This window comes from Henckelia pumila, chromosome 2 (genome assembly GCF_033568475.1).
Source record: "Henckelia pumila isolate YLH828 chromosome 2, ASM3356847v2, whole genome shotgun sequence".
In the NCBI taxonomy this organism is placed as follows: Eukaryota; Viridiplantae; Streptophyta; class Magnoliopsida; order Lamiales; family Gesneriaceae; genus Henckelia; species Henckelia pumila.
In genome coordinates this window covers 43,338,861-43,366,084 of record NC_133121.1, presented here as the reverse complement: position 1 = coordinate 43,366,084, position 27,224 = coordinate 43,338,861, and the positions used below count along the sequence as shown (strand labels likewise).

The 27,224-nt window shown below is 39.2% G+C and overlaps 1 protein-coding gene across 2 annotated transcripts; it reads left to right on the top strand.

Annotated features, from left to right (window-relative positions):
• The first annotated feature begins 1,649 nt into the window (after positions 1-1,649).
• LOC140883388 (uncharacterized) lies at positions 1,650-5,456 on the top strand. Of its 2 annotated transcripts, XM_073289831.1 has the most exons (5): positions 1,650-2,071; positions 2,778-3,222; positions 3,303-3,418; positions 4,675-4,948; positions 5,076-5,456. In XM_073289831.1, exons 1-5 carry the CDS (start codon positions 1,735-1,737, stop codon positions 5,149-5,151), a joined length of 1,248 nt encoding a protein of 415 aa, XP_073145932.1. In that variant the 5' UTR covers positions 1,650-1,734; the 3' UTR covers positions 5,152-5,456. The 2 variants fall into 2 exon arrangements, with proteins under 2 accessions (XP_073145932.1, XP_073145930.1); XM_073289829.1 differs by having other exon boundaries at positions 1,651-2,071; positions 4,675-5,455.
• The last annotated feature ends 21,768 nt before the right edge of the window (positions 5,457-27,224 follow it).

Genomic DNA, 27,224 nt, shown 5'->3' with positions numbered 1-27,224 from the left:
TACATAAATTTTTTATATTAATTAATTTTCATGTTATTTTTAGAACTCACATGATGAATTAGATATTCAAAAGTTTTAAGAGTGATAACTATCTAAACTAAAAATTTTAAAATACACACAAAGATATCGAATGTCATTTTGGTAAATAAGATAAAAACTAGTAGCTAAAAATGAGGTGATCATATAAAAGGACTAGTTGTCTACTAATTTTGATTTTGTTGATAATTAAGTTAAAATAATTAAATGCTCCTACTATAATAATATAGTAAGATATGAATGCTATGATAGAATTAATTGACGAAATAGATAAATAGAGGACATTTTAGGTTCCTATCCTCATGATTAATTTACCTCTTGACTACCCTAATTATCAACTTATATTTACCTTGAAAAATTGGTGTGCCTTATCAGGATTCAATTTGTGCTTCGAAAGCCTCTATCAATTAATATATATAGATATATAAGCTGAAAAGATCACAAATATTCGGATCCCAACATTTATGAGACATTGGATTGAGAGAAGAAGAAAAAAAACTTTCGATTTTTATTGAGATGAAAATTAGGTAAGGAGGTTTCGGGTGGGCCAATCGAATCATACCAACAATATATATAACATGTGTGTGCAACAAAAGCAGACTAGGGGTAAAAGTGACTAGAATGTCAAACGGACCATCCCACCACCTTTGGATTGTGGGTTAGAGCACGTACAATGGGCGAGGAAGCCCACGTGAGCCTCGCCCATCTTCATTTCTCGCCCCTTGAAGGGCGAGAATGCGAGGATGTAGTGGGCCTCATGCGGAGACCCTCCGCGCGAGGAAGCCTTGCTTGCTTTCATTTTTTTTTTTAAATTTTTTTTCATGCGGGACCCACTACATTTTTTTTTAAAAAAAACTAAAGATCTAAAATCTGGCCGTTTTAAATTATTAAAAATAATTTAAAAATAAAATTATAAAATATATAATTTTAAATTAAATATAAAATTAATAATAATATAATTTTAATTATGTGCAAGTTTTAAATTTTAATGAAATAAAATTTTATTTGTGTATTTCTTAATTTTTTGTAGTTTTTAAAATTTAATTATGTGTATTTTTATTTTTTCAATTTGTGCAATTTTATTTTGTGTTTTAATAAAAATATATTTAATAGAATAAAAAATTAATATTTCAACATCCTCTCTACAATATCATCTCATCCTCGTTGAACCAAGCAATAAAATCTTCATCGCTGACATCATCATGCAATGAAGTTATCAACTTCACATCTTCATCGCTGACATCATCATGCAATGAAGTTATCAACTTCATCTCACCAACATCATCTCACCATTAAACATGTTCTTAGGTGGATCAATCCACCAAAAAAAATTTAAAAATACAAAAATACAAAAAAACAACACTAATAGGATTGGAAAATGTTATATAATAACAAATAATAAAAGTTACAATCAAATAAATCATATACAATTTTGATATCAAATGTTATATTTTGTATAAAAAATCACGTATTCAAGTAATATGAATAACATAAGTAGATATTTAATTATAAAAAAATAATTATGTAATATTTAAAAATGAAATAATTGTCTTTTTACCACAATTTAGAAAAAGAAAAATTTAATTTTACTGAAAAAAGGTGGTGGTCCGGCTCCGGCCTCTAACCCTAGAAGTGTTTAGGTCCGTCTAAAAAAAAAATCACAAAAGTTGCTTTGTGCAGCTGACTCAAAGTGTCCACATGTCGCCTACGAACAAAATGCTAGAGAGAGCACTTTCTACAAGGCGAACGCCGCATGCCGGCGAAGACGGCGGCGGCGAAGAAACCGGGGACGAGTCCAAGACACGGAAGCACATGTCCGTCGCTATGCGGATCACTAATTATCTCACACGAACTGGATACCTCTGGCCCATTCTCATCATCGCCCTCCTTACTATCGTCATTATCTCTTCTTTTCTTTATCATACTCATGATTTGGTCTGCATCTCCGTCTCCTCGTCCGATCACACTTCGCGGTTGAGATTCTTCGGGTTCGACGGTCTCGAATCTGATTTCGGATCTCTTGGGGTTCCCTGGTGTAAGTAATCAGTAGCTTTTGCAATTTTTCCTTTACTTTTTGAAATGTTAGGGTTTTATATTTTTTGTTTCTAAATGCCAATAACGAAATTCGAAGCAAATAGTTTATTCTTACTCATTTATGTTTGTAATTATCAATTACATTCCTTGTGGATTTAGATTACCGCCCTTTGTTTTTGTTTTATCGAGGATAGGTGATGATTGAGAGAACTGAAGCGTATCATTGCTGAAAATTTTAATTTTGTATAGAAAGCAGCTGAATAATCCTCATTGTAAATTCAACTAAATTCCGAGTTCGCCCTTTGTAGAAAGAGTTCATTTTTATGAGAAGTTGATTTATTAAAGTGGAAGTCATTCCAAAATGAAATTTTTGGGATGAACTATTATACAATTCTCGTTTGTTATAAATATTTGTGCAACATTGTCATGGACTAAAAATGACTTCTTGGTTAATGATAATGTGCCACACACTCAATCCTGTATATATTTTAGTGAATCTATTTGCTAAGATTTCCCATGCAATGATATAATTATTGATGGGAAAATTATTCCTGAATCATATTGTCGAGTATCAATTTTTTAGATTCATATTTCCATGCAGTGCAATAAGAGTTCGTTGTGTTTTATGTGTTGGTTATTAAATTTTGTTATTTGGTAGATAAAGAGGTCGTCTCAGTTTATACCTATTTAATTATCCTTGTCTAAAGGCAGATCGAAACATGGAAAAACTGTTGAATGGACATCCAAGGATTTACTCAACGCTCTTGAGGAGTTTGTGCCAATATATGAGACCCGACCTATAAAGAACAACATGTATGGGATGGGATTTGACCATAGTTTTGGACTTTGGTTTATCACACAATGGCTCAAGCCTGACTTGATGATTGAAAGCGGAGCTTTTAAGGGACATTCTACATGGGTTTTAAGGCAGGCAATGCCAGATACGCCTATTGTGTCACTTTCCCCTCGTCATCCAGAAAAATACCTTAAGAAAGGACCTGCTTATGTTGATGGAAATTGCACATATTTTGCTGGAAAGGACTTTGTTGATTTTGGGAGCATGGATTGGGCAAAAGTGATGAAGAAACACGGGATAAAAGATCTCAGCCGAGTTTTAATCTTCTTTGATGATCATCAAAATGAACTAAAAAGGTACATCTTCAATAATTTTACAGGTTCCACTCCATGAAACTCTAAGTATCTTTCTTTATAGCCTTACTCTTTGATGGTAGATTAAAGCAAGCACTTAAAGCTGGCTTCAAGCATCTAGTTTTTGAGGACAACTATGATACTGGAACTGGGGACCATTATTCCTTCAGGCAAATATGTGATCAATTTTACATAAGAGGTATGTTGTCTTCTATTTCATAGCCTGTTTTGATGTTGATCACTCTGAATCCTTGCCTTCGATGCAAGATCTGCCTGTTGATTTCAAGTTGCCTTGTATTCTATTCTGTCAGATTTATCTGCTCCGTGTTCTTCAAGAGTGGGCATCCCCTACCGGTGCTTGTTGATTCATTTTTCATTTCACTTAATTTTCCGAATGGTTTATGGATTCCACTTGACTTTCAGTTATTTGAAGAGTGTAGTATATGAAACTGAGAGAACACTTTTAAGTTTTAACAGCATTGATGTTTACGAGTGATAATTTCTCATGGAGCTAGAAACACGTCATAAACCTGATCATGTGCATCGAGTCGTGTGGCACTGCAGATCAGAAAATTGTGGATGGATTGATGTTTTTTTACTTTTTATACAAAATCACTGAATAGATTACCAAATCTAAGAGTGTCCACTGTTTGCCCTGGACAGTTTCTGTTTTATAAAAGTCAGAACTGTCAATTTCAGTTTAAGAGTTTTTCCAAACCACGCCTGAACCAAAATATGCGGTTTAATTTTGGCTTAAACCACAAAATCTTTATTTCAAGAAAAAAGATGATAATATATATACATATTATATATATATATTGTAAATTATGAAGTGGCTAATAACATATCTATTGGTTTGGGGACAAAACAGCATAATATCGGTTTGATTTAAAACCGCCTAGGATGTATATGGTTCGATTTCAATTTGGTCCAGGATTGTAACTTTCAAACTGCTAACCAAACTGAACTTTCCGGTTTCAGATTGATTTCAAGGTTTTGAATTTATTATGTAGGATGTCCAAATCATTCGATAATTTGACAGTAAAAGGGTGCGTGGTTGGCTGCTTTACTGGCAAACAACTTTTCCTAATCAATTCAACCAAGCGAAGAGAATCATGTATCAGTAGCCAAAAAATGGCAGAGCTTGTCAATATTAATGTTTAATTCCCATTGTAATAATCATTAACCCTGTCCCAATATTATTTTCCTTTTGGAAGTTTACGCTGGTTTCAAATTTCATTCCTTCATTTCCCCATAGGCTGTGAACATCTTGAGCAGTTAAATATGGTAGGTGGATGAACATGTGAAAGAGCAGAGCTTGCGTGTTATTTGCCCATTTTTCTTGAACAGTAAACCATTCATTTCATGTGATGTTCATGTTGATCACGCTCTTAGTGTGTTTATTTGGGATCTTTCCTGTTTCCTAGTCACTGTATAATCGATCTGTCGATCCAGGTGGCGGACATACCTGTTTCAAAGATAGCGATGAAGCCAGGATAAGATTTAGAAGGAACAAATTCTGGGACAAAGCAGTTGATATAGTCGAGCTCTGTGGACCCGGAGAAGCCTGGTGGGGTGTAAGAGGGCATATGCGGGATGATTTTAACCACAGCAACAAGGCAATCACTTATACTGAACATTTTGAGAACAGCAGATTTGTGGAGTCAGTGCTCGATGTTTACTGGGAGCTCCCCCCTGTTGCTGGTCCTTCATTAACACATCAAACAAGGTACGATCCAGCTCGTGCATCTCCTCCTGTCATAGAAGATGGTAGGTATGGCCTATTCAAGAGGCTAGGCTTGTCCCAATTTGATAATTCCGTGTTCAATGGATACACTCAAATGGTGTATCTTCAGGTATCTGAACCAGAAACATGATACCATTGAATTCGGGGAATCGGTTTGGTTTCGAGTGCTCGTGATTTTGGATTAATGGATGATATCAGGCACTGTTGTCATTAGATGTTTGTGGTTCTTTAGATGTCCTTCAGTCCGTGGTAATGCCGCAAATGTTTATTGTTAGTTTGTCGTTCTTTGGTTCTTTTACTTAGTTGAGTGTCCATACGTGTAAAGCTACATTATAAATGAGCTGTATCAGGAAATCCCAGACCTTTTGTGTTGACAATTATGCTCTAGTTTTGGCCATTGCAACCAAATATACATATCAGTTCTGCATGGTCTCGGGTGCTGCTGAAAGAGACCGTGGGTCGCAGGAAACTTATAAATTTTAAGCCATCCAATTTTAATTTCGTCAGACGAGCCCAACATTCTTTATTCATTCCTTTCTAATTTAGAGACTATTGAAGCCTCCATTTATATGTTAATAGTTTTAGATTCGAAATAAATTTTATATTAGCAAATAGTAAATAAACAAATAAATAAAATAATACTTGAGCCGATAAAAAAACTTGCAGATTAGTTCTAGTTATTTTCACACTTTAAGATAATAATCAAGTGGTCGAGTTGAGGACTCGTGTGAAGATTGTGAACGATGAGATATTGGCTGATTTTACATAGTTGTTTCATCCGAAATGTAAACTCAAGAGATGAGTATCCAACTTCTTGATACTCAGGTCATGCTTGATAGGATGGAATAAGGTGATAATGAAATTAGCATTCCAAACTTCATTCCAAATCTCATGCATGGTAAATGCATAAAAATAAGGTTGTGCTTGGATGGAGCTATTTGGATTTGAGAGAGGTTTTCAAATCAATGGATTTTTAAGGTGATAATGAAATTAGCATTCCGAACTTCATTCCAAATCTCATGCATGGTAAATGCATAAAAATAAGGTTGTGCTTGGATGAAGCTATTTGGATTTGAGAGAGGATTTCAAATCAATGGATTTTCAAGGTGATAATGAAATTAGCATTTCAAACTTCATTCCAAATCTCATGCATGGTAAATGCATAAAAATAAAGTTGTGCTTGGATGTAGCTATTTGGATTTGAGAGAGGATTTCAAATCAATGGATTTTCAAATCCATTGATTTGAATCTTATTTTTATTAAATCTCTTGCTGAACATAGAATTTCAAAGTGAATTTTAAATTTATTGATTAAAAAAATGTTGTTTGACTAAAAAAATTGAAGAATTTCAAATCATAGAAAAGTTTACTATTATTATTTATATATTCTGAAATAAAAAAAGTATTTTGATTACAAAATAATTATGTCCAATTTAAAATAAAATAAATTTACATTTTATTTATTTTAATTAATTGGATTAAATACTAAATTTACAAAAACAAACTTTAAACAAAATACTAAATTTACAAAAGGCAAACCATGCCTAGATATACACGTCGATTTCAAAAAGTGGCCAAGAAGCGCTTGGCCGCTCACGTGAAGGGAGGGATTCGAAATAACCAGTAGAGGAGTAGATTTCAAATCCAATAAAAATACATGCGATTGGATTTCAAATTGAAACCTTCCTTTTAAAATTTTATAGCCAAACAAATGAAATGGATTTGGGCTTTGGATTTCAAATCTAAATGAACCCAAATCCCTCTTCCTAAGCGCAGCCTAAGAAATTTCATTCTTGATACAATTTATTTGTTGCTCGGAAGAGGAAAATAGAAAAATCTAAGTGTTTTTGGCTATTAATTGAATAGAATTCATGAAAATAATTTAACTAGGAGTATTTGTTGTTGAAACCAAGTGAAATCAAAACTTCTAGACCATTTTCTCTCATTGATATTTATTTGAATTGAAGTGCGTGGTTTGCTAAATTTGCTAAAGTTTATTATTTATTTTAGTTTGAAAACCAAACCTCTTATTTAATTTTTTGAATAAAGTTCGAATTATTTTAATCACAAGTACTGAATAATTTTCACTATTACTTCTCGTGAAAAAGATACTCTACTCACTTTTTATTAAAACTTGACACCGTGCACTTGCGGGCACAACATTACGCAACAGTCATCCTCGGAGCTCATCCCAGGGTGCCAATTCCACATTCTCTTGAGCACGTATTTTGGAATGGTCATCCCTGGAGCTCATCCCAAGGTGCCAGTTTCACATTCTCTTGAGCACGTATTTTGGATAGGCCCTTCCGGAGCTCATCCCGAAAGTCCAAATCCCATCATTTTCATCTCGAATTGCCACCACAAAGTCACATACAACATCAAAATGTTTTCATGCATCCCGAAAGTCCAAATCCCATCATTTTCATCTCGTATTGCCACCACAAAGTCACATACAACATCAAAATATTTTCATGCATACTTCATATCATCATAACATTCATCATATACGTCGTCGTCTCATGCTCATAACTTTCATAATAAACGTCATGCTTGCTAATAAAGATGCAAAACTCATTCATGTATATAATGCTTCATAATATTTCATGACTTACATAATAAACATATATGGCTTTCATTAAGTAATATAACATGAGGATGCATTACATAGCTTAACCGATCCACGTGAGTCGTTCCGTCCGTTCCGGACATTCAAATTTGAAACTTTTTCCAATAGAACATCTTAAAAACACTTAAAATATCTTAAAAGATCATAAACTTGAATTTCGGACTTCAAATGCGAAATTAGAAAAAGTTGGACAGAAATTTTCCCGCCTGGGTGGAAAAATATTTCCGCCCTGGCGCCCGAGCTCGCTCCTAGGCAGAAAAAATCGCTCCTATACGGGAAGTGTAGCGCCTAAAATCCAATCTACTAAATCGCATGCATAAAATTAAATAAATATTATGACTATTATTTTTAAGTTTAATTGATTTAAATTCTTTATTTGATTTATGTGTTCTAAAATGTTTATTTATTTATCTAAATGATTCTATTGTTCAACTTATTTGTTTTAATGATTTTAAAGGTTTAAGATTTTTTATTTAAATTATTTTAATTGTCTAGCTTATTTATTTAAAATAATTTAAGTTTATCGGCTAGTTATTTAAATGATTTTTAAATATCTAGCTTATTTATTTAAATACTTTTGATTGCCCAATCTATTTTAAAGATTTTTAATTCCGCTTGAGTATTTATTCAAATGACTTCTAAATGTTTATCTATTTTATTTAAATTATTTTAATCGCTTCATTTATTATTTAAATATTTATTTTATCATCGTGACATCAAAATATTTAAGTATTGATTTTGTAGTGATCCTTACCTGGATCACCTACTAAACAGAACTTAGGCATGCAATTAACTTAATTAAATGGATATCCGAATAAAACTGCGGAAACCATAAACATTATACAATCCCAAGGCAAGAAATCTGTAAATATCCAAAAAATAATACAACCCAATCGAATAGTTGTATCAATCCAATAACAACAGAATAAAACCTAGGCGAAGCTCCAGCTGGCCAACCACTGCCTAGCCCCTCTTGGATCCACCCGCCTCGTCCAATCGCAAACCTGCCCCATGGAATAGGGTGTCCAGAAACACAGAGTACGAGACGTGAGCATAAAACGCTCAGTACGAGAGTATGAGTATACATGCATGCAAAGTGAACTCCCTATAACTCGAGGTCAAGGATCAAATACAAAGAAAGACCGGGCCCTGGTATGTAGCACGCTGTGCCGTCTCTTCAGGAGGTGGCTCACATACCATCATACCAGTGGATTTACCGGACCCAAAGCCATGGAAGTCCATCCACTAACAGGATAGGGTACAACCCTACTAATAGACATCTCGAAGGAGATAGCTCACTATGCAAATGAATGCAGCATAAATCAATGACATATAAACCATGCAGTCACATAATACATGCATACTCAGTCAGGATATCTCGAACAGTACTTTCGTACCTCAAATCAGTGCAAGCTCTACCAATTATAGGTCCACGCTTATAGTCTGCTCCATACTGCCAAATGATACTACTATCATTAAAGTGCTCTAAAAGCCTTAACTAAGCTATTGCATACTCCTAAATATTTTTAGGAAGCAAAAGCTATACCTTCGTCCGTCCTTAGCCCTTTGATGTCGATGCCCCAGAACTTGGGCACAACTCCGCTGCGACTACCGAACGCCTCGCCGACACCCGGATCAAGCCTAGGAAGACTAGAACTAAGCAAATAAGTAGAATGGAGAGGGAAATCTCTGAATTGGCAAATCAGAATGAAGCCTCGGCCTTCTATTTATAGACCACGATCGGAACGTCCGATCCTCGATCGGAACGTCCGATCCTCGATAGGAATGTCCGATCCTGCCATCGGAGCTTCCGAACATCGCTATCTGCCATGTGTCAAAATATCATTGGTTGACTTTGGATAGGGGTGATCGGAGCTTCCGATCCTGCCACACGTCATGCCTGACATAATTCGATCGGAGCTTCCGATCGCTCATCGGAGCTTCCAATCTGTCCGATACCCAATTTGTTTAATTAGCGTTGATTAATCCCTTAATCACTGATTTTGGGTACGGGCTACTACATTCTCCCCCACTTAAGATGTGTCATCCTCGAAACAGATCTTAAGTACTGAATGTAACACAAGGTACAGAAACATTCTTTATTCAAATCAAACATTTACAGAGTTTGCAACTGAATACAACTTAATAATGAAATCAAAACAACTCAGGATAGTCTTCACGCATCCTGTCCTCAAGCTCCCAAGTAGCATCTTCAGTGCCTCGGCGCTGCCACTGAACTAAAAACAAAGGAATGACTTTGTTTCGCAAGACCTTATCCTTATGATCCAGGATACGAATAGGTTTCTCAACATAGGTCAAATCCTTATCTACTTTAACTTCGGATGGCTGCAGAATATGGGACTCACCCGCCACATACCGTCGCAATAGAGATACGTGGAACACGTCATGAATACTGGATAGATACGGTGGTAAAACCAGACGATAAGCCAAATCGCCAATGCTTTCCAAGATCTCAAACGGACCGATAAATCTGGGAGCCAACTTGCCCTTAAGGCCAAATCTGAGAATCCTGCGGAAAGGTGACACTCTCAAAAACACCCTATCCCAGACATCGAACTGCAAAGGCCTATGCTTAGTGTTAGCATAGCTGGCCTGACGATCCTGTGCAATTTTAATCCATTTCTTGATCTGATCAACAATGTCTGTAGCTTGCTGGATTAACTCTGGCCCCTCAGCCTGTCTCTCCCCCACTTCTTCCCAGAAAAGTGGAGTACGACAACGTCGTCCGTACAACGCCTCAAAAGGTGTCATCCCAATGCTAGTATGATAGCTGTTGTTGTACGCGAACTCGATCAATGGCAAATGATCTTGCCAAGCTGAGCCAAAATCCATGACGCACGCTCTAAGCATATCCTCCAAAGTACGGATAGTGCGCTCTGACTGACCATCAGTCTCCGGATGATAGGCAGTACTCAAACTGAGAGTAGTACCCATCGCACGCTGAACACTCCCCCAGAATCTAGAAGTAAACCTGGGGTCCGGATCGCTGACAATGCTCACAGGCACTCCATGAAGTCGAACGATCTCCTGAATGTACAACCGAGCCATACGATCCACATTGTACTCCCGGCTATAGGCAATGAAATGCGCTGACTTGGTGAGTCGGTCCACCACAACCCAGATAGTATCACAGTTCCTCGGGGATACCAGCAAATGGGTCACAAAGTCCATTGTGATAAACTCCCATTTCCATTTAGGAATAGGCAGACTGTGAAGCAATCCTCCAAGTCGTCGGTGCTCTTCCTTGACCTGTTGACACACCAAACATCTCAAAACAAACTGATAAACACTGCGTTTCATTTCCTTCCATCAGAAACGAGTACGTAGATCCTTATACATCTTGTTGCTCCCAGGATGAATACTCAACTTAGTGCAATGCGCCTGAGACAAAATCTTCTCTCGCAACCTACATCCTGCGGAATCACAAGCCTACCAGACAAACACAAAAAGCCATCTGACTGATAATAAAATCCAGACGAGCTACCCTCGTTAGCTAGACGAGCTAAACCCTGGGTCTTCAAATCAGACATCTAAGCATCTCGAATCCACGAATACAAAGCTGGCTCAGATAATATCGCAAACATCTGTATACTCTGCATACCTTTCTTATGCTTGAAAGTATATCTTGAAGTACAACAGTCACTGATCGCACTAGACATCGAACAAGTCTGAAGTGCGGATAGTCGCACCTTGCGACTCAATGCATCAGCGGTGAGATTAGCAGCTCCATTATGGTACTTAATCTCGCAATCATAGTCCTTAAGCAAGTCCATCCAACGTCTCTGCCTCATGTTCAAATCCGCCTGAGTGAACAAATACTTGAGACTCTTATGGTCGGTGAAGATCTCAAATTTCTCGCCATACAGATAATGACGTCAGATCTTCAAAGCGAATACAATGGCTGCCAATTCCAAATCATGGACTGGGTAGTTGTCCTCATGAAGCTTCAGCTGTCTAGAAGCGTATGCGATCACATGCCCATTCTGAGTCAGGACACAACCTAACCCCTAAAGAGAAGTCAACCGCCGTCGAAGCTCATAAAAGTTCTCCTCACACTCGGAGGATCACTCGAAATCCACACCCTTGCGGGTAAGCTGTGTCAAAGTTTGAGCTAGCTGAGAGAAATTCAAAATGAAGCGACGATAATATCCTGCTAGACCCAGAAAGCTACGGATCTTAGCAACCGTCGTCGGTCGCGACCAATTAAGCACCGCCTCAATCTTGCTTGGATCAACAAAAATCCCCTCCCTGGATATGATATGGCCAAGAAAGACCACTCGATCCATCCAGAACTCACACTTGCTCAGCTTGGCGTATAACTGCTCATCTCGAAGAGTCTGCAGTACCAACCGCAAGTGAGAAACATGCTCTTCCATATTACGCGAATACACCAAGATGTCGTCAATGAAGACCACGACAAACTTGTCCAAATACTCCCTGAAGACACGGTTCATCAGGTCCATGAATATAGCCGGCGTATTAGTCAAACCAAATGGCATCACTAGAAACTCGTAATGCCGATAGCGAGTACGGAATGCAGTCTTGGCTACGTCTTGATCTCGGATTCTCAACTGATGATACCCAGATCTCAAGTCAATCTTGGAGTAAACTGAAGTGCCCTGCAGCTGATCAAACAAGTCATCAATACGAGGCAAAGGATACTTGTTCTTCATAGTGACTCGATTCAGCTGCCGATAGTCAATGCACAGCCGCATCGACCCATCCTTCTTCTTTACAAAAAGAACAGAAGCTCCCCAAGGAGATATACTAGGACGAATGTACCCCTTGTCCAAAAGATCATGTAGCTGATTCTTCAACTCACGCATCTCTGACGGAGCCAGACGATACGGTGCTCGAGAAATAGGCGAAGTACCCGGCATAAACTCTATGCCAAACTCGACTTTCCTAACAGGAGGAAAACCCAGAATCTCATCAGGAAATACATCTGGAAATTCATCCACGACCGGAATGCTCTCTATCCCAACGCTCTCAGCGGACAAATCAATTGCATAGATAAGGTAACCTTCCCCGCCAAACTCTAGAGCTTGATAGGCTCTCAAAGCAGATACCAGTGACATCGGGGGTCGCGCTCCCTTACCATAGAAAAACCAGCTCTCACTCCCTTCCGGATGAAAGCGTACTAATCTCTGATAGCAGTCCACTGAAGCTCGATAGGTAGTCAGCATGTCTATCCCCAGAATGCAATCAAAATCATCCATCGCAAGGACCATGAGATTCGCAATCAAAATGTTACCCTCGAACTCTAAAGGGCAACCCATCACTAGGCGCTTGGCCAAAGTAGACTGACCCGTCAGAGTAGAAACTGAAACTACTACTTCTAGTGAAATACAAGGTAACTTATGCCTCTTAACGAAACGTGCAGAAATGAAGGAATGAGATGCACCAGTGTCAATAAGTACAAGAGCAGGTATACCATAAAGCAGAAATGTACCTGCGATGACTTTCTCATTCTCCTCCACTGCCTGATCATGTCTCAGGGCAAACACCTGGCCAGAAGCTCGTGGCCTCAAATGACAACTCCCAGCAGGCTGTCCCTGCGACCTCTGCTGAACGGTGGCCTGAGAACCAGATCCTGAACCAGAACCAGAACCGCCTCCCCCAGATAGTGGACAATCCCTCCGGACATGACCCACCTCACCGCAACGAAAACAAGCTCCAGAAGCTTTACGGCACTTGTCGGATGGATGGTTCATCCCACAGTGATCACACTTGTCCTTCTTTCCGAAATGGACAACACCAGCAGAGCCAGAGGAAGAAGAAGTAGATCCAGACCTCTTGAAAGATTGGGCACGGAGACCCAAAGAACTAGCAGGTCTCGACTGAGAGAAAGACCTGTTCCGTCGAATGTTGTCCTCCGCCTGGTGACAACGGCTCACCAAGCCCTCGTAGGACATGTCGTCACCATTCGCCACACGGTCATGGATCTCAGGGTTAAGGCCCTGAAGGAACAGATTATACTTCATCTCGGAGCTGTCGGCAATCTCCGGGCAATAGGCTAACAGATCAAAGAACTCCTGCTGGTACTCATCAATAGACAAGGCTCCCTGCCGCAAGCTCAGAAGCTCACCTGCCTTCGTCTGTCGGAGTGCAGGAGGAAAATATATCTTGTGGAAAGCTGTGCGGAATTCGGCCCAGGTGGCCAGTCCTCTCGCCGCAACAAAAGGTGCAGAAGTAAACCTCCACCACCTACGTGCACGTCCATCCAGAAGATAACCCAGTGTCTCCATCTTCTGGTCCTCGGTCATGTGAAAAGTTCGGAAAGTCGTCTCCATGCGGTCTAACCAGTTCTCCGCCTCTTCCGGAGACTCGCCTCCACCCAAGGGCTTAGGCCCCATCTGCAAGAATCGACGTACACTGAAACGGTCCTCATCTCGATGACGATGGCGGCGTTCCCGATGAGGCTCTCAGTCGGCATCACCCCAATGCCCACCAATACTGCCATGAGAACTCTGGTCATCATGATCTGTCATCTACAAAATTAACCTAACGGTTATCTTATGTAGAATCTAAATCCCAAGAATACTTTGCATGCTCTGATACCATAAATGTAGTGACCCTTACCTGGATCACCTACTAAACAGAACTTAGGCATGCAATTAACTTAATTAAATGGATATCAGAATAAAACTGTGGAAACCATAAACATTATACAATTCCAAGACAAGAAATCTGTAAATACCCAAAAAAATAATACAATCCAATCGAATAGTTGTATCAATCCAATAACAACAAAATAAAACCTAGGCGAAGCTCCAGCTGGCCAACCACTGCCTAGACCCTCTTGGATCCACCCGCCTCGTCCAATCGCAAACTTGCCCCATGGAATAGGGTGTCCAGAAACACAGAGTACGAGACGTGAGCATAAAACACTCAGTACGAGAGTATGAGTATACATGCATGCAAAGTGAACTCCCTATAACTCGAGGTCAAGGATCAGATACAAAGACAGACCGGGCCCTGGTATGTTGCACGCTGTGCCTTCCCTTCAGCAGGTGGCTCCCATACCATAATACCAGTGGATTTACCGAACCCAAAGCCATGGAAGTCCATCCACTAACAGGATAGGGTACAACCCTACTAATAGACATCTCGAAGGAGATATCTCAGTATGCAAATGAATGCAGCATAAATCAATGACATATAAACCATGCAGTCACATAATATATGCATACTCAGTCAGGATATCTCGAACAGTACTTTCGTACCTCAAATCAGTGCAAGCTCTACCAATTCTAGGTCCACGCCTATAGTCTGCTCTACACTGCCAAATGATACTACTATAATTAAAGTGCTCTAAAAGCCTTAACTAAGCTATTGCATACTCCTAAATATTTTTAGGAAGCAAAAGCTATACCTTCGTCCGTCGTTAGCCCTTTGATGTCGATGCCTCCAGAACTTGGGCACAACTCCGCTGCGACTACCGAACGCCTCGCCGACCCCCGGATCAAGCTTAGGAAGACTAGAACTAAGCAAATAAGACTAGAATGGAGAGGGAAATCTCTGAATTGGCAAATCAGAATGAAGCCTCGACCTTCTATTTATAGACCACGATCGGAACTTCCGATCTTCTATCGGAACGTCCGATCCTGCCATCGGAGCTTCCGAACATCGTTATCTGCCACGTGTCAAAATATCACTGGTTTACTTCAGATAGGGGTGATCGGAGCTTCCGATCCTGCCACACGTCATGCCTGACGTAATTCGATCGAAGCTTCCGATCGATCATCGGAGCTTCCGATCTGTCCGATACCCAATTTGTTTAATTAGCGTTGATTAATCCCTTAATCACTGATTTCGGGTACGGGCTACTACAGATTTTTTTAAAAGAATTCTTGAGTTTTGTGGTTTCAAGGCCAATGAGGGGAGCCGAGGATGTTGAGGTATATTTTATTTAGAGATTTTAAATCCTAAAAAGTTGAGAAAAGTAGATAAATCTTCATTTTAAGGATTTTCGAGTTGCCATATTATTTTTATTAAATTGTAGATCTTACTTTATTACTTTCCAAAATTTGTATTTTTAAAACCCAGATATATGATATTTTCATTTCATCTATCAAATTTTCAAAGCTAAGGGGGTTTAATTAATTTTAGTGAGAGTAGTGTATAAGTTTTAATAAGCCTAGTAAAAACTCTTTTATTTTTGAAATAGCAACTTTTAGGCTTACAACTCCACACATGTATTTACAATGTTTGGTCCAAAAATGAAAAACCTAGCACACAAACACACTACACGCCGTTTTCCCCCTCTTGTGTGCACCGTTTTCCCTTTTCCCTCAACCCCTTCCCTTCGCCTCATTCCTCCACCAGCCGCAGCGCCGCCGCCTCCTCCTCCCTTGGCCGGCCGAAAACTCTTCAAGGCACTCAAGGAAGCTCCCTCTCTATCTTCTCCCTCTTCTAGCTCGATTTTGGGTAAAATTTTTGTGTTAAAGGCAAGTAAAACCCTCATCTTGTTGTGCCATATAAGCCTACTATGTGTTCTTGTGTTGTTATAGTTGTAGGTTGAATTTTCGCCCACTTTTGGGCTAATGTTTGAAATTCCAGCAAACTTTTGTGTGAGACCTCTGTTCTAATCATCTAATCTCGGGTTAAACAATAACTAAGCATACAAGATTCAAGATTAAAAGAAATGAATTTTTTTTTATTTTTTTTAAATGAACAGTAGCTCGCTCGATCGGTAGAACTCAACCGATCGAGCGAGCAAGGTTTCAAAACTTGCTGCCCGGATGAACACCAGCTCCGCTACATTGGTAAAGTTCAACCGATCGAGCGGGCAAGCTCGAACAAAAACAAAGAACAGGCTGCAACTTCCTCGCTCGATCGGTTAAACTCTACCGATCGAGCGGGCAGCTCTGAACAGAAGAACTGAAAAAATAACTTGCCAACTCAACTTTAATAAATCCATTCAATACATAATGAGGTAAAAATACATGCAACAACAACATACAAACCTCAATACTCGCATAAACGATACAACAGATATTAAGAAGTTCGAGTTCTAAACATGTTCCAACATAAACTAGATTGACATGCTGATTCGACTTCTAAACCGAGTTCCACTTCTATCTCTCACTTTTGATGCTAACCAAGTCTTTGCTGACTCGATCCTGCCCCACCTGTTGCCAAATACACATACAAAACAAAGCAACAGCCGGATAACTCTGGTGAGAATGATATTCCCAGTAAAAGCAACATAACATGAAATAAGAAGTAATATATCAATAACATGATATAAAGACAACATATTCAATGATAAGACGAATGAAATGCATGTCTTTAAAAACGCGATATCAACTTTGATAAACAAGGGATTGCTGCTATGCTTTGTGGATCCCGAAGATGAGATCACGCAAAAACTCACCGACTCTTTCAATCGAGGTGGTGCCACGTATCCCAATCCCCTAGAATTTGGTGCGACTATAAGGAGTATGCTGACACTAGGTGAACTTCTACAACCCAGGCCACTCGCAGTATATCCCCCAAAACAACTAAAAAAAAGGGTCGTACAGCCCACTGAAATCAAAGATTTAGGCTCGAGATGAATGCATAAGAGAAACATAAAGCATTAAGCCATATAACAAAAGCTCAACAACAAAATACAAGTTCCCCATTCTAGAACAAGTATTGATGCAAGTACGTGATTTAAGGGAAAACTCAAGAACCAACTGTCTTGAGTGTGCTATCCCGCTAAAAAGATGTCTGCTTGTACCTTTCGAATCAAATAGCTCTAACTCTGGATAAGCTACAATAAGAGGTTATATCAAAATCTATACAACCTAAAACAACAAGGCTCAAGGTAAAATCTTTACCGCTCTTCGTCTAATCTCTTTGACGTTCGTCTTCTACTAACTCTGGGCTCTGTTGGAAAACGCGGCGATCAGATCAATCAGGATTGATACCCGGTGCAGCGGAAGTTTAAAAATTTTATATGGAACGATTCCATAGTGGGTATCAAAACCTTACGATTAAATTGTGTGTGTAAAAATTAAATAACAATTATAAATTTTTACCTTCAATCTCGAATCGAGATTTTGGACACCAACAGATTGCTCTTCTCTTGTTGTATATCCCTGGAACTGATGGACGAACTGTTCTTCAATCAGGTCCACGAACGGATATTTAATCCCTCTGATAGATTGCACTAGAAAATCTATCAGAAGTTTCTACGAAGAGATTAACGAATTTGATCCGTTAAACCAGACTGTAATTCAAAATTCACAGACTGGATTTTGCCGAGCAGAGGGGGAAGGGGGGGCGGCCACTACTGAGAGAAAAACACTAGGTTTTCGAAAATTTGTGACCTGTTGTGTGTAATTTCTGTACTGCAATAACTTATTTATAATGTAGGCCACTAACAGCTTAGGGCCCATTAGTCATAAGTTCAAGCCCGACAAGCAAAGCCCGCATGTTCAGAAATTAATATAAAATTCATCGTGACTCCGATTGATAAACCGATTTCACCAATGTGCACAGAAACCATTTCTGCACCTTTTAAAGTCAAGATAAATTTTTTTGAATCCGAATTCAGTGATTTCCAAAAATGCCCATCCCTATGTCATTTTAGGAAATCTTACTCCTCTACTCATAATTAAGAAGTCCAACTTCTTTGTTCATTAAATTTAACTATTTAAATTTAACTATCTCAACGGGGATTAAAAATCCATTACACTGTGTGACCATCAATGGTTCAGGGATACAGCTAGCCGTGGGCTCACAACTCCTTGTGACTCGGAACAACAATTTCCGACTTGCCCATCGAATCATGGTAAGAGCGCCTAGCAACATCGCCCCATGATTCCCTAGGTATCACTGATAGTGCCTACAAGAACCAATAGATTTTGGTTAGCGTACAGTACGGTCCCTTCATCCATATATCCCGATCGAATCAACAACCATTGGTATATCGAGAGTCGTTCGAGATTCGATAACTATGCAATACATCTTGAAGATCAAATAGTGACATCGCATGTGTTACTAAGAAACCATTTCTTAAAACACATCATGTACTCTGGCCAGAGATTCGTCACACTAATATCTCCTCAGATCGCATAGGATATCCACACTCGCAAATATGTGGTGAATCCTTGACAACAAAGCATCGACTCCTATATGTGTTGTAACTGTACCCAATCCCGACACCTGATGACCCCAATAGAGTCGGTAAACGAGTCAAAGCACAGTACTAGCATATAGAGTCTCAATGATGTTTCAAGTAGTAAGGACTAATGGTGTACAACCAAAACCGCGGACTTTATCCACTCGATAAGTGATAACCACTTGGAAAGTCCGGATAGGGTAGTTCGATCATTCATCGTATGAATATCCATTTGCATGCTTCGAACATCTCTATGTTCCTTACCAATGAAACGTGGTACTCTGCATCGCAAATGCTAGTCTCAAACTCGAGCGATCCTTATCCTTATTATCGGACGGCTCAATCGACTAGGAACAGTTTAGAATATACAGTGACTATAAGATGTGTTTCATGATAGACATCTCCATGTTCTACCACATCTTACATACACTATAGTATATTCAAGGTCTTTATCAAAACAACAATAGTATATCACAATATAACAATATGAAGAAAGATAAAGTCATTTCCATTAATAAAAGTGTAAATTATATTAAACAAAAGATTGTTTATACAAAGAGTCATCAAAGCCCTTAGCCACAAGTTGGCTCACCGGGCACCCACTCTTTCAATCTCCCACTTGCCCTATAGCCAACTAGTCATACTACGTAGACCCATTGCTTCGCGATGTTTGTCAAATAATGGTCCTGGCAAGGGCTTAGTAAGTGGATCAGCGATATTGTCTGCAGAGGCCACTCTTTCGACAGTGATGTCTCCTCTTTCCACAATCTCCCGGATGATGTGGTATTTCCTCAGTACGTGTTTGGATCTTTGATGAGACCTTGGTTCCTTTGCCTGAGCAACGGCACCCGTGTTGTCACAGTACACTGGGACTGGACCAACAACTTCAGGAATTACGCCAAACTCTTGGACGAAATTCCTCATCCAAATGGCCTCTTTAGCAGCAGCTGATGCTGCAATGTATTCTGCCTCAGTGGTGGAATCCGCTGTGGTGTCCTGTTTGGAACTCTTCCAAGAGACAGCACCGCCATTGAGCATGAACACAAATCCAGAGGTTGACTTCGAGTCATCCATGTCACTTTGGAAGCTAGAGTCGGTATAGCCTTCCAATTTTAGTTCTCTTCCTCCATATACCATGAACATATTCTTAATCCTTCGTAAGTACTTAAGAATGTCCTTCACGGCTTTCCAATGCATTTGACCGGGATTAGCATGATATCTGCTCGTGACACTCAGAGCAAATGCTACATCCGGTCTGGTAGATATCATCCCATACATGATACTACCTATGGCTGACGCATATGGTACATGTGTCATTTTCTCTATCTCTTCATCCGTCTTGGGACACATAGACTTGGATAGAGAAACTCCATGACACATGGGTAGATGTCCTCTCTTGGACCCATCCATTGAAAACCGTTTCAATATGGTGTCGATGTAGGTTGATTGAGTGAGTCCTATCATTCTCTTAGATCTATCTCTATAGATCTGTATCCCTAGAATATAGGATGCCTCACCCAAATCCTTCATCGAGAATCTACCTGATAACCATATCTTTGTTGACTGCAACATCCCTACGTCATTCCCAATGAGTAGGATGTCATCAACATAAATTACTAAGAATGTCACAGCATCCTTAACTACTTTCTTGTACACGCATGGTTCCTCCGGGTTCTTGATGAAACCAAAATCCTTTATTGTTTCATCAAATTTCTAGTTCCAACTTCTTGATGCTTGTTTTAGACCATAAATTGATCTCTGAAGCTTGCATACCTTATGCTCGCTTCCCACGGATGTGTAACCCTCAGGCTGCTTCATATAGATTTCTTCCTTAATGTCTCCATTAAGAAAAGCAGTCTTCACATCCATTTGCCATATCTCATAGTCATACCAAGCAGCTATGGCAATAAGGATTCTTATGGACTTGAACATTGCAACTGGTGAAAAGGTTTCATCATAGTCAACTCCTTGTCTTTGAGTATAACCTTTCGCCACCAATCGCGCCTTGTAGGTCAATACCTTACCATCAGGCCCAAGCTTTCTCTTGTAGATCCATTTACACCCTATTGGAACAATTCCATCGGGAGGATCTACTAAAGACCAAACTTGGTTTGTATGCATCGAATCTATTTCCGACTGCATTGCTTCAAGCCATAAATTTGAATCCGCATCAGAAATTGCTTCCTTGAAGTTTCTTGGATCACATCCAACATCGGGTTCATCTTGATCCCCTTCAAGAAGAAGACCATATCGAATAGGAGGTCTAGAAGTCCTCTCGGATCTTCTAGGTACAGGCGTGTCTATCAATGGTTCCTGAGGTGTAGGATCGTTATTTTGTATTTCGGGTTCTTCTCGAATTTCTTCGAGTTCCATCATCTCGCCTTTCTTATCCAATAAGAACTCCTTCTCCAAGAAGGTGGCATTCCTTGAAACAAACACCTTTGTTTCAACAGGATAATAGAAATAATATCCGATTGAATTCTTCGGATACCCTACAAAATAACATAAGCTGGATCGACTATCCAACTTATCTCCCACTGTCCGCTTCACGTAAGCAGGATATCCCCAAATCCTCAAGTACGAATACTTAGGAGCTTTGCCATTCCATAACTCGTATGGTGTTTTGTCCACTGCTTTAGTGTGGACGTTGTTCAACAACAATACCGCCGTTTCAAGCGCATAGCCCCAAAACGAAGGTGGAAGCTCAGTGAAGCTCATCATGGACCGAACCATGTCCAACAAAGTTCGATTACGACGCTCCGATACACCATTAAGCTGTGGTGTCATAGGAGGAGTCCACTGAGAGAGAATCCCATTCTCTTTTAGATAGTCCAAAAACTCGGTACTTAAGTATTCTCCACCTCGATCCGATCGAAATGCTTTAATACTTTTACCTAGCTTGTTTTCTTCTTCAGCCTTGAATTCTTTGAACTTTTCAAATGCTTCAGACTTATATTTCATTAAATATAAATACCCATACCTCGAATAATCATCAGTAAAGGTAATGAAGTAGGTGTGGCCATATTGAGTACCAACTCTAAATAGACCACAAACATCTGTATGGATCAAATCCAACAGATTTTGACTACGCTCAGGTTTCCCCTTAAAAGGAGATTTAGTCATTTTTCCTTTCAGGCAGGATTCACAAGTAGGTAGAGAGTTAATATCAGACATATCAAACATGCCCTCTCCCACTAGCTTGTTCATCCTCCTTGAGGAAATATGACCTAGCCTAGCATGCCAAAGGTTTGCCGGGTTTTGACTATCGATTTTCCTTTTGTTTGTTGTTGCCGGTTTATCAACATAATTTATTGGAACGTCTTTTAGTTTTAAGTTGTATAGATCGTTTTCAAGTTGTCCATTTCCAATCAAACATTCATTCTTGTAAATATTGCAAATCCCATTCACAAAATTGCAAGAATAACCATCTCTATCAAGCATAAAAACAGAAATAATGTTTTTAATCAAATCCGGAACAAATAAAAAATCTCTCAAAAGTAACTTAAAACCGTTCTGCAAAAATAAATAAACATCTCCCACAGCTTTAGCTTCAACTCTGGAACCATTTCCGAGCCTCAGCTGGGTCTCACCCATTCTAAGCCTGCGACTTCTTGTCATCACCTGCAAATCATTGCAAATGTGAGATCCACATCCGGTATCCAATACCCAAGAAGTAGTATTAAGTGAAACATTTATTTCAATATAGAACATACCCTTCGAAGTTCGCAACTGTTCTAGATATTCCTTGCAGTTACGCTTCCAATGACCGGGCTTCTTGCAGTAATGGCAAACATCCTTGGATTTTTCCATGTTTGAAGCCTTTGTCTTTTACTTCTTCTCGGGTTCAATTTTCTTGGGTGGGGCAGAACGTTTCTTACCCTTTGTACTTGGCCCCTTCTTAGCAGAAGAAGAGGAGCCCACCAAGAAAGCCGGTTTATCCTTCTTTAAAGTGGATTCATATGTCACAAGCATATTGACCATCTCTTCAAGGGAGGCCTCTATCTTGTTCATATTGAAATTCACCACAAATCCGTCAAACGAAGAAGGAAGAGACAGAAGTAGTAAGTCCACGTTGAGTTCATACTCCAACACCAAATCAAGGGTTACCAACTTCTGTATGACCCAAATCACTCGTACCCCATGATCACAGACCGAAGTCCCTTCACGCATGCGACACGTCATTAGCTCCTTTACAGTAGCGAACCTTTCAGCCCTCGATTGAGCCCCAAAAAGTTTCTTGAGTTGTACGTGAATGTCAGCAGCATTCACGGTGTCCTCAAATCGCCTCTGGAGTTCATCAGACATCGAGACTTGCATATAGCATTTGGCCTTGATATCATGGTCCCACCATGTATCAAGTTTGGCTAACTCTTCCGGACTTATGTCAGCTGGTGCTTCCTTCGGAGAAGATTTTTCTAACACGTAGAGCATCTTCTCCGAAGTCAAGACAATCTTCAACTTACGGAACCATTCCGTATAGTTTGCGCCAGCCAATTTATTTTGTTCGAGGATCGAGAAAAGTGGATTACGCGAATTCATCTTTATGAAATACTGAAAAGAAACAGACAAATATCAGTGATTGTTTCAGTAATTTACTAAGACATAAAATATGCAAAATTTATTTTATGAATCTCACTCCCACTATTTTAACGATTTCACTACCCTCTAGTGAAAACGGGAAACTGTTTTCCTTAGTGAGAACATGGAGTCCAATTGACAAACTATGGTCCCGAATAATATCAGCCAACCATAATTTTCAAAAGGTAGAGCCCAATTGCTTCCAAAGCAACCTCCACGTTTTTACCTCATGTCCAATAAGGGCCCAATAATATGACGCCGTTTATTGTGGCATGTCAAGATGACCCATCAATATTAAGTTGTGATGGACGGTCGCCATGTGGATCCCCAATAATATGAGCCGATCCCATGGGAGTTCCACCCAACTTACAACATGTGTCGATCCAATGTACAGCTTTCCGACGAACGGGCCCCCCCAATAATATGAGCCGGACCGTATCCGCGGGTAGCATCTCATACATTGATCGTTGATGGAAGGTAGGAACATTTAAACAAATTTAAATTTCCTTTATTTATCTTGATATCAATTTTAAATCATATTTAAAATGAGGGATTTTATTTTTGAAAATTTGTCTCATAATTTTTAAAATTTTGTATGCTTGTCGGATTCACACAATTTTGTCTAAAACATGCATACAACTATAATATCACATATTATATAGGATGATCGATTCCATTTCTAATCGACCCGTGGTTGCCAATCACGAGTCTTAGTCCAATCCTAGGTAATATGCAGTATGCAATGCAATCCTATTACATTGAGCTTCCAATTTACATTTCTTCTGTCTTTATTGTCTGCTGGGCCCACCACCGTCTTCAAATCTTCATCTCCCACTAAATCTAATGTATTTACAATAAATAACAATGACAAGTAGGGGAAACATTTTTAAGGGGTGGGAACGGGCCATAAACCAAGCCCATTTTTATTACATATGACAATTCATATTGGGCCATAAACCAGGCCCATTAATAAAACCAACAACAATAAAAACAAATGTAAATTCCTAACATACACCTACAAAATTGGTCATGGCAATCGATCATCCTTATCCAATAACATTTAATTCAAAATTAATTTATTGGATAACATGCAATGACAATTTAAATTTAAAAGGATAAAATCATATTTCATATATAAAATCTTATTTTACATACAAAATCATATTTTATCTTTTATCAAATAAAATCATATTTTATCTATAAAATCCAATTTTATACATAAAATCATATTTTACTCAATATATCCATAAGATCATATCTTATCATCAATTGTACCAAAAATAATTAATTTCAAAATTCAATTTAACGGATAAAATATTTAAATTTTCCAAAAATTCAAATTTATCCAAAAATCAATTTTAAAATTTTCGGACTCGAACAATTCGATCCGACGCCTCGTGGACCAATCAAAAACAATTTTCGATCGGACCAAAAATAGAATTTTAACATATTAAAATTTAATTTAAAAATTAAAAAATTAATTTTTTCCCGCGGGCCGCCCGGGACATTCCCGGGCTGCCCGCGCCCTAATGGGGTAGGGCCGGGCAGCGCCGTGCGCTGCCCTGGGCAGCGATCACATCGCTGCCCCCCCGGGCAGCGATCCAATCGCTGCCCGGGTTTTTGCCCGAATTTTTTTTTTATTTTTAAAATATTTATTTTGTTTCAAAAACCGAGGCTTAAAAATTTTTGTACAATCGATTAATTTAATCGCTTGATCTGAGCAACCTGGCTCTGATACCACTGTTGGAAAACGCGGCGATCAGATCAATCAGGATTGATACCCGGTGCAGCGGAAGTTTAAAAATTTTATATGGAACGATTCCATAGTGGGTATCAAAACCTTACAATTAAATTGTGTGTGTAAAAATTAAATAACAATTATAAATTTTTACCTTCAATCTCGAATCGAGATTTTGGACACCAACAGATTGCTCTGCTCTTGTTGTATATCCCTGGAACTGATGGACGAACTGTTCTTCAATCAGGTCCACGAACGGATATTTAATCCCTCTGATAGATTGCACTAGAAAATCTATCAGAAGTTTCTACGAAGAGATTAACGAATTTGATCCGTTGAACCAGACTGTAATTCAAAATTCACAGACTGGATTTTGCCGAGCAGAGGGGGAAGGGGGGGCGGCCACTACTGAGAGAAAAACACTAGGTTTTCGAAAATTTGTGACCTGTTGTGTGTAATTTCTGTACTGCAATAACTTATTTATAATGTAGGCCACTAACAGCTTAGGGCCCATTAGTCATAAGTTCAAGCCCGACAAGCAAAGCCCGCATGTTCAGAAATTAATATAAAATTCATCGTGACTCCGATTGATAAACCGATTTCACCAATGTGCACAGAAACCATTTCTGCACCTTTTAAAGTCAAGATAAATTTTTTTGAATCCGAATTCAGTGATTTCCAAAAATGCCCATCCCTATGTCATTTTAGGAAATCTTACTCCTCTACTCATAATTAAGAAGTCCAACTTCTTTGTTCATTAAATTTAACTCTTTAAATTTAACTATCTCAACGGGGATTAAAAATCCATTACACTGTGTGACCCTCAATGGTTCAGGGATACAGCTAGCCGTGGGCTCACAACTCCTTGTGACTCGGAACAACAATTTCCGACTTGCCCATCGAATCATGGTAAGAGCGCCTAGCAACATCGCCCCATGATTCCCTAGGTATCACTGATAGTGCCTACAAGAACCAATAGATTTTGGTTAGCGTACAGTACGGTCCCTTCATCCATATATCCCGATCGAATCAACAACCATTGGTATATCGAGAGTCGTTCGAGATTCGATAACTATGCAATACATCTTGAAGATCAAATAGTGACATCGCATGTGTTACTAAGAAACCATTTCTTAAAACACATCATGTACTCTGGCCAGAGATTCGTCACACTAATATCTCCTCAGATCGCATAGGATATCCACACTCGCAAATATGTGGTGAATCCTTGACAACAAAGCATCGACTCCTATATGTGTTGTAACTGTACCCAATCCCGACACCTGATGACCCCAATAGAGTCGGTAAACGAGTCAAAGCACAGTACTAGCATATAGAGTCTCAATGATGTTTCAAGTAGTAAGGACTAATGGTGTACAACCAAAACCGCGGACTTTATCCACTCGATAAGTGATAACCACTTGGAAAGTCCGGATAGGGTAGTTCGATCATTCATCGTATGAATATCCATTTGCATGCTTCGAACATCTCTATGTTCCTTACCAATGAAACGTGGTACTCTGCATCGCAAATGCTAGTCTCAAACTCGAGCGATCCTTATCCTTATTATCGGACGGCTCAATCGACTAGGAACAGTTTAGAATATACAGTGACTATAAGATGTGTTTCATGATAGACATCTCCATGTTCTACCACATCTTACATACACTATAGTATATTCAAGGTCTTTATCAAAACAACAATAGTATATCACAATATAACAATATGAAGAAAGATAAAGTCATTTCCATTAATAAAAGTGTAAATTATATTAAACAAAAGATTGTTTATACAAAGAGTCATCAAAGCCCTTAGCCACAAGTTGGCTCACCGGGCACCCACTCTTTCAATCTCCCACTTGCCCTATAGCCAACTAGTCATACTACGTAGACCCATTGCTTCGCGATGTTTGTCAAATAATGGTCCTGGCAAGGGCTTAGTAAGTGGATCAGCGATATTGTCTGCAGAGGCCACTCTTTCGACAGTGATGTCTCCTCTTTCCACAATCTCCCGGATGATGTGGTATTTCCTCAGTACGTGTTTGGATCTTTGATGAGACCTTGGTTCCTTTGCCTGAGCAACGGCACCCGTGTTGTCACAGTACACTGGGACTGGACCAACAACTTCAGGAATTACGCCAAACTCTTGGACGAAATTCCTCATCCAAATGGCCTCTTTAGCAG

Coding starts and splice junctions, on each gene's coding strand:
- LOC140883388 (XM_073289829.1), top strand. CDS start 1,735: ATGTCGCCTACGAACAAAATGCTAGAGAGAGCACTTTCTACAAGGCGA. Junction 2,072..2,777: donor ATCTCTTGGGGTTCCCTGGT/GTAAGTAATCAG, acceptor CCTTGTCTAAAG/GCAGATCGAAACATGGAAAA. Junction 3,223..3,302: donor CATCAAAATGAACTAAAAAG/GTACATCTTCAA, acceptor CTTTGATGGTAG/ATTAAAGCAAGCACTTAAAG.